General features: G+C 65.0%; 1 protein-coding gene across 1 annotated transcript; it reads right to left on the bottom strand.

Moving 5' to 3' along the window:
• Positions 1 to 6328, bottom strand: LOC136370447 (tumor necrosis factor ligand superfamily member 10-like). The gene is made up of 5 exons (XM_066333859.1): positions 6044 to 6328; positions 3673 to 3819; positions 3377 to 3413; positions 2184 to 2291; positions 1 to 1960 (listed from the first exon to the last, which is right to left on the bottom strand). Exons 1-5 carry the CDS (start codon positions 6317 to 6319, stop codon positions 1527 to 1529), a joined length of 1002 nt encoding a protein of 333 aa, XP_066189956.1. The 5' UTR covers positions 6320 to 6328; the 3' UTR covers positions 1 to 1526.
• Positions 6329 to 7644: the final 1316 nt, after the last annotated feature.

Below are 7644 nucleotides of genomic sequence, written 5' to 3' on the forward strand. Positions count from 1 at the left end.
ATGGGATGTGGGGGGGATGTGGGAACTGCCTGCTCAGCCCCCAGCCCTGGGCAAGGATGTGGAGGGCCAGGAGTCAGGCTGGAAAGCTGCAGGAGGGAGGGCAGGAGTGAGGAGCAGCCCCTGCCCAGGAACAGCCCCTCGGTGATGCTGGGGCCTGGCTGTGTCCTGGGCTGGCCTCAGCAATCCCAGACTCAGAGAGGAGAAGGATCTGGGATGGGCTCAGATTCTGTGGGGTCTCTGCAGGAGCTGGGCCCAGCAGGATGAAGGCACTGGGTTGAGAAGCAGGAACACATCCCCTTGGGACTGCCCCGGGTGGCTGTGGGGCTGCAGAGCCCCTGGAGGAGCTGTGGGTGCAGGATGAGCAGGAGCCTTTGCTGGGCTCTGTCTGCCAGTGCCCCAGCCCTGCTCCCCCTGGCTCCGGGTCCACCCTGCCGGGGCTGTGTCCTGGGTGCAGAGAGGCCAGACCAGTGCTGGAGTACAAGGTTTTATTCCACCCTCCCCAGAAGTCCCGTGCCTGCGGCAGCCCACGCTGCCACTGTCTGTAAATCTCCCCTTAGTCTTAGTAGGATAGAGAGAGTGGAGTTAGAAAAGGGGCTGTGCCAACCCAGTATCCATGGGCTGAGCCAGCTGGGCCCTGCTCTGCCCTGCCTGAACCCCTCTTTGGCCTCTGGGGTGGCCTCCATCACCCCAGGGCTGCTTTGGTCCCCCCAAGGTCCTGCTGTGACCACCAGGCTCACCCGGGGCTGGAATCCTGCAGGGGTTGCCAGGGCTGGAGGCGTGAGGAAGTGGTGACTGTGCTGTCCAGGAGGGCTGAGGGGGACAGAATCCCCACTGGAGGAGGTGCTTGGCCAGCAGCCGTGCTGAGCTCCTGGTCCTGTCACCACGTGCCCCAGTGCCACGTGCTGGGAGTGGTGCCAGGACTGGTGACTGCTGCGGTGTCACGGTCCTGCCCTTTGCCCTCCCTGGAACCATCGCTGGTGTTGCCCCAGGCTTTCATCTCCCAAATTGAAACTCCTTTGTTCCCTTCCAGAGGCTGACACTGGACCTGCCCTGTCCCCACAACGTGTGCCCTGTCAGCACCCAGAGGTGCCAGCCCTGTGCCACAGGGGTCCTTCCAGCCCCAGGTCCTGGCACCCACAGCCCTGCCCAAGGTGGGGTCAGACTCATGGGTGTCCCCCTGCCATGGGGACACTTTGTCTTGCAGTGGCAGATGTGGCCCTGGTGCCTTTGGTGCTGCAAGGAGCTGTTGGGAGGCGCTGTGCCACCAGGGCTGGGATGTCCCCTGTAGGTCCTCGGAGATGGAGTCTCACTCAGATGTCAGTCCTCCTGGCTCACAGCTGCCTCCCATGCAGAGGTGGCACCGAGCACAGCGGGGCCCTGTGAGCAGCCACCCCCGTGCCCTCCTTGGCTCACCCCTCACCACGAGGGCCAGCACAGCGAGAAGAACCCCGCACCAGCCCCGAGCCGCTGTCCTGGGGCCCCGTGGGAGCAGAGGGGTGTCACAGGTGTCACAGGTGTCACAGGTGTCACAGGTCGAGCCGGAAGGCCCCGAAGTAACTGGCTGCTGCGTCGTTGGAGTCGATGGCCAGGGAGGAGACGGAGACGAAGAGCTCGTCACCGGCCTTGAGCTCGAAGAGGCCGCCCTGGTAGAGCGCGTGGAGCCCGTAGTCGGCCTCGGGCGCCCAGCACTTGGTGCCCACGCCCTTGAGCAGCAGCACGGGCGGGCTGTGGGCCGGCTGCCACTGGATGCACTGCACCAGCTGGGGGCCCGAGTCGCGGGCGGCGCCGCGGTAGCGGAAATAGATCTGGGAGTAGACGTAGTACTTGCCCGGCTGCTCCACGCGCAGCCGCCCGGCGCGGTACGTCATGTTCTGCACGTGGGAGTGCAGGCTGCTGTGCCCCCAGTGCGTGATGGCGTGGCGGCACGACTGCGAGAGGTTCCCGAAGCGCGGGGAGCGTCCTGTGGGAAGGAGCGTCGCCGTGGGGAGCGGCCCGGCAGGGGCACGCGGAGGGGACGGGGGACCTGACTTGGGGCGGTGGAGCCGGGTGGTCTTGGAGTGAACAGGAGACACCTCTCCCCGTCAGCTGCCCAGTGCCTCCTCCCTCCTGGACCCCTGCCCTTTGATCTCTCCCCTGTTCCCATCCTGGAGACCCAGCAGTGCCCAGGGGGTTCCCCAACTCACCATCCTGCGCCAGGCTCTGTGGGCGGAGGGTGAGATGTGCCGAAGGTTTGCCAGCCGTTTTGGGAGGAAGTTGCCCCTCTGAAGTGTTGAAGTAGCTCTGCCAGGCCTCTGCAGGAAAGGGAGAGATGCTGTAAAGAAAGTGCCCAGCAAGGCAGGGGATGACCCACTGACCCACCAGAGCAAAAGGTTATCGAGGGATGGAAATGTCTCATCAATCATTAACCAACACACTCGTGTGTGCCACAGCCCTGCTTCCCTGTCCTCTGGACAGACATGGCTGTCCCCCAGCCCATTCCCAGAATGTGTGCCTGTCACTGCAAGTGACAATCCTGGCTCTCCCCTTTCCCCGCCCCAGCTCACAGCACTGGAGTTTGCCCCAGGAGTGACCAACCCCTGCTGGCCTCCCGGGATCACAGCTCCTGTGGATCACAGCTGCCACGGGGGAGGCTCTGGGATCACAGAGGATCACAGCTCTGAGATCACACGGATCACAGCTGCCGTGGGTCAGGCTCTGGGATCACAGCTCTGAGATCACATGGATCACAGCTGCCATGGGTCAGCCTCTGGGATCACAGCTCTGAGATCACAGGGATCACAGCTGCCGTGGGTCAGCCTCTGGGATCACAGCTCTGAGATCACAGGGATCACAGCTGCCGTGGGTCAGGCTCTGGGATCACTGCTCTGGGATCACAGGGATCACAGCTGCCATGGGTCAGGCTCTAGGATCACAGAGGATCACAGCTCTGGGATCACAGGGATCACAGCTGCCGTGGGTCAGGCTCTGGGATCACAGCTCTGAGATCACAGGGATCACAGCTGCCGTGGGTCAGGCTCTGGGATCACAGCTCTGAGATCACACAGATCACAGCTGCCATGGGTCAGGCTCTAGGATCACAGAGGATCACAGCTCTGAGATCACACGGATCACAGCTGCCGTGGGTCAGCCTCTGGGATCACAGCTCTGAGATCACACGGATCACAGCTGCCGTGGGTCAGGCTCTGGGATCACAGCTCTGAGATCACAGGGATCACAGCTGCCGTGGGTCAGGCTCTGGGATCACAGCTCTGAGATCACACGGATCACAGCTGCCATGGGTCAGCCTCTGGGATCACTGCTCTGAGATCACAGGGATCACAGCTGCCGTGGGTCAGGCTCTGGCTGCAGCCCCAGAGCTGGCCCACCAGGGACTCACCCTTCACAGCACTCTTGCGAATCATGTTCTCGGTCACCTGTGCCACAAAGAAGAGAAATTCTCTGGTTAAAGGTGACACGGGGCTTGCCCATACCTGAGCACCTGCTCCAAGCCTCCCTCAGCTTCCCTGTCACTGTCTCTGGGCCCCACCAGCTCCTTGCTGTGGATGGCTTGAGTCCCACTCCCCCCTTGAACCTGGCTAGTCCCCCCTCCCAGTGCTCTGGTGAGGCGGACGGGGAAACTGAGGCACGGGGACAACCAGGAGCTCTCCCACCCTGCCCTGCTCCCGGGCTCACCGTGGCCACGTAGGTTTTGATGGTGCTGGCCAGCTTGAGGCAGCCCTGGCTGCCGCTCAGCTCCTCCAGGCTGGAGCCCTCGGGCTGCTGATTGAGCATCTGCAGACAGCGCAGCTCCTCGGCGCTGCCCGGAGCCTGGGATTTCAGCTAGGATGGAAAGAAAGCGGGATGGCACAGCGGGACACACCCAGGGAGCAGCCTGGATCCTGTCTGAGCAGGGGGCAGCTGCCTTCAGCCCAGCTCCTCCAGCACCTGGGCACTCAGAGAACAAGCAGGATGCTGGCACCACTTCAGCCTCTGGATCCACAGGAATCTGGGATCTACTCAGCCTCTGGATGCACAGGATAGTGGTGTGAGGTCAGACTGAAAGGATCTGGGTTCATCCCTGCGCTCCCTCCCGTTCCCCGGGGCTGGGCTGCGGGAGGCTGTTCCCGCACACACCTGCCCGCCCAGGTGGTTGTGCCGGCCGCTGCCAAGGCGGAGAATTCCCCCGGGATGGGGCTGTTCCCTCGGAATGCCCGCGGCGGCTGCGTGTCCGGGCAGGGCGGCCCGCGCAGCTCCTCCGCGCTGACTGCGCCGTGTGCCGGCCCGGGGCACCGGGACCCGCCCGGGGAACCGGGACCCGCCCGCGGAACCGGGACCAGCCCGGGGAACCAGGACCCGCCCGGGGAACCGGGACCCGCCCGGGGCACCGGGACCCGCCCGGGGAACCGGGACCAGCCCGGGGAACCGAACCCGCCCGGGGAACCGAACCCGCCCGGGGAACCGGGACCAGCCCGGGGAACCGGGACCCGCCCGGGAACCGGGACCCGCCCGGGGAACCGGGACCCGCCCGGGGAACCGGGACCCGCCCGGGAACCGGGACCAGCCCGGGGAACCGGGACCCGCCCGGGGAACCAGGACCCGCCCGGGGAACCGAACCCGCCCGCGGAACCGGGGCCAGCCCGGCAGGGGAAGCTGCTGGAGCGGCTCCAGAGAAAGGCACGGAGATGTTCGGAGGGCGGGAGGCGAGCTGCTCTGGAGCCGAGCTGGGACAGCCCGGGCTGTTCTCCTGGAGAAGGCTCCAGGGAGAGCTCAGAGCCCCTGGCAGGGCCTGAAGGGGCTCCAGGAGACTGACTCCCCACTCGCAGCACACATCCAGTGACCGGCCGCTGAAATCAGCCCGAATTGCTCCACTAAAGTGCTTTTCTCCTCCCTCCTGCTCTTCCCTGGGGCTACGTCTCCCCATTCCCCTCCTCTCCACGCCTTTCATGCAAATCGCCCACAGCGGGACCTCATGTGATCCCGGGATGGAGACAAAGCCCGAAGGAGGGCTGGAGCCCACTCCAAAGGATGCTCCGCCGGATCAGACAGGCTGTTTATTCCTCCTGCATCCATGGGCAGGGCTCTTCCGTCTTCCCCGTCTCTGTTGTGATTTGTGGAATGTCTGGCACTGCAGGACCTTTACTTTATCTTTTTTTTCCCCCGCAACATCAGGGATGAGGGTGGCTTCCCTGGAGCCGCTGCCAGCCCCGAATTTCCCTCTGCCCATAGATCCCCTGAGCGGCGTTTTCCTCCCGCTGCTGGGGAGTTGTTGTGGGTCGGAACCAGCAGCTGAGTGAGGCCGTTGAAGGGATCTGACCCGTCACGGCCAAGTTTGTTAGAGTTTTTGCCCGAGTGACGCCCTGGGAGGTGGGAATGGCGGGACCCCAGCGCAGCTGGCGGGGTCGCACTGGAGTAAGCAAACAGCTGCTGGAATGGCGAGTCCTAGCATTTCATAAAGGGGGTGAGGAGGATTTGGGGGCCCCGGAGTGTGTGGGGGATATGGGAATGGGAGGAGGGAGAGATGAAGCCAGAACCAGGGGTCAGTGGGATCTGGAGCCCAGGGAAGTCCCCTCGCACCCCAATCTGGGGCTGGAGACGCCGATGGGGTCCCAGGACAAAAGCCCCCTGTCCCAGTTAAACCTCAGCTCCAGGCGGGCCCAGGACAAAGGCGCCGTCTCTCCACATCTGGATCGGCGACAGAGTCCAGCCCTCCGCCCACGCCTGCACAGCTGGATCCGCAGCTCCGGGCGGAGCTCGAGTAATGTCCACCCCCACCCCAAATCTGCATCCATGGCTCCCTGGGGCCAGTGTCCACCCCCCAATCCACATCTGGATCCGCGGTGCCCTGGGGAGCTGGGGCCAGTGTCCACCCCCCAATCCACATCTGGATCCATGGCTCCCTGGGAGCTGGGGCCAGTGCCCACCCCCCAATCCACATCTGGACCCATGGCTCCCGGGGAGCTGTGGCCAGTGTCCCGCTCGCAGCCCGGCCCCGGAGCCGGTCGCGGCCGTGCCCGGCGGGCAGAACCCTCCCGGGGCCGCCGGGACCGCAAGGGGCAAAGCTCACCTTGGAGATGGCCATGGTGAAGTAGACGAAGAGGCCGGTGGTGGAGGCGATCTGCAGGGCCAGGATGGCCATGACGGCCACGCTGCCCCACAGCGGCCCGCACCGCCGCCGCCGCTGTCCCCGCGCCGCCCCGGGGCCGCCGTCCGGAGCGGCACCGGCAGCGGGGCAGTCCCCGGGAGCGGGCCCGGGAGCGGGCCCCTCGGGCAGCATGGGCGTGTCGGAGCCGCCGCTGTCGGAGCGCAGGTAGTGCCCGGCGCTGGGAGCGTGGGGGGCCATGGCCCGGTCCGGTCCGGTCCGGTCCCGGTGCCGCTGCCCCGAGCCCGAGCGCCGCGGGACGGGAGGGCGGGGGCGGGGTCTGTGGGGGGGCGTGGCCTCTGAGGGGGCGTGGTCTGTGATGGGGTGTGGCCTGTGATGGGGTGTGGCCTGTGAGGGGGCGTGGCCTTTGAGGGGGCGTGGTCTGTGATGGGGGCGTGGCCTGTGACGGGGCGGGGCAGTGGGCGTGGCCCATGGCGGGGGCGGGGTCTGTGGTGGTGGCCGCCGAGGGGACACCGGGGGCGGTGGTGGCCCCGGGGCTGCGGGGACGGTGCGTGTCCCCAGGGATCCCCGGAGCGTGACTTCACGGGTACACAGCCAGAGGACAAAGGGGAATGACTTCACTCTGACAGGGCAGGAGGGTTAGGTGGGGTATTGGGAACACATTCTCCCCTGGCAGCGTGGGCAGGCCCTGGCACAGGGGCCCCGAGAAGCTGTGGCTGCCCCTGGAAGTGTCCAAGGACAGGGCTTGGAGCAGCCTGGGATAGTGGATGGCACTGGGTGAACTTTAAGGTCCCTTCCCACCCAACCCATTCCATGAGTCATGAATATGCTTCATGCCACCGTCACAGGACAGTGTAGGAGCTGCCGGGGTGACTCCAGGTGAGAAGACCCCAGTGTCCCTAGGCTGGGGACACGTCTCAGGGCTGGAGGGACATGAGCTGAGCTGGATTTAGGTGATAAGCCTCACATCAGCTCTGGCCACCAGCAAATGCTCAGAGAGGTGCAGTTTTGCAGGATGGGGGGCAAGAGCTGCTGAGCATCTCCTGGAGGCCTTTTTGGGGTGCCTGTGCCCACCCTGCCCTCCTGGACTGGGCACAGGGCAACCCACCCCTGCTGAACCCCTGCTGCTGGGTCACGTTCCCATTGCTCCACAAGAGAGGCGTGGAGCAGGTTGGAAAGCAGAAAGATAGGACAAAGCTGCTGTTCCCTGGTGCTGCCGTGATGTCTCTGTGCTCAGGTGAGCCTGTGGCTCCTGCTACTGTTACCTGGGAAATGAAAGTGAGACCCTGAGAAACCACAAGAGCACTGGTGTCCCTGCCCTGCAGGGACGCTCCCTCCTGTCCTGCTGGAGCCTGGGGAGGGCTCCAGAGCATCAGGCCTAGGACTGATTTCTCTGCCTCTCTGCCAGTTCAGTGTGCACCCAGTTCAGAGCCCCATCCCTGCCCTGGCACAGAGCCCTTTCCCCCGGCGAGGTGTTTTCCTTGGAGTTTGGGAAGGGCACTGAGCTGGGAGGGAGGTGACTAGTTATGTCTGAAAAAATCTCATGACACGCCAACCCTCCTGGC

The sequence above is a fragment of the Sylvia atricapilla genome, chromosome 21 (assembly GCF_009819655.1).
Source record: "Sylvia atricapilla isolate bSylAtr1 chromosome 21, bSylAtr1.pri, whole genome shotgun sequence".
NCBI lineage: Eukaryota > Metazoa > Chordata > Aves > Passeriformes > Sylviidae > Sylvia > Sylvia atricapilla.

Bases quoted from the DNA above. Each gene is read 5' to 3' on its own strand.
- LOC136370447 (XM_066333859.1), bottom strand. From the start codon at position 6,319: ATGGCCCCCCACGCTCCCAGCGCCGGGCACTACCTGCGCTCCGACAGC. The intron at 2,292-3,376 runs GTGAGTCCCTGG...CCTTTCCTGCAG, and splicing joins TCGCAAGAGTGCTGTGAAGG to AGGCCTGGCAGAGCTACTTC. The intron at 1,961-2,183 runs GTGAGTTGGGGA...TCCTTCCCACAG, and splicing joins ACAGAGCCTGGCGCAGGATG to GACGCTCCCCGCGCTTCGGG.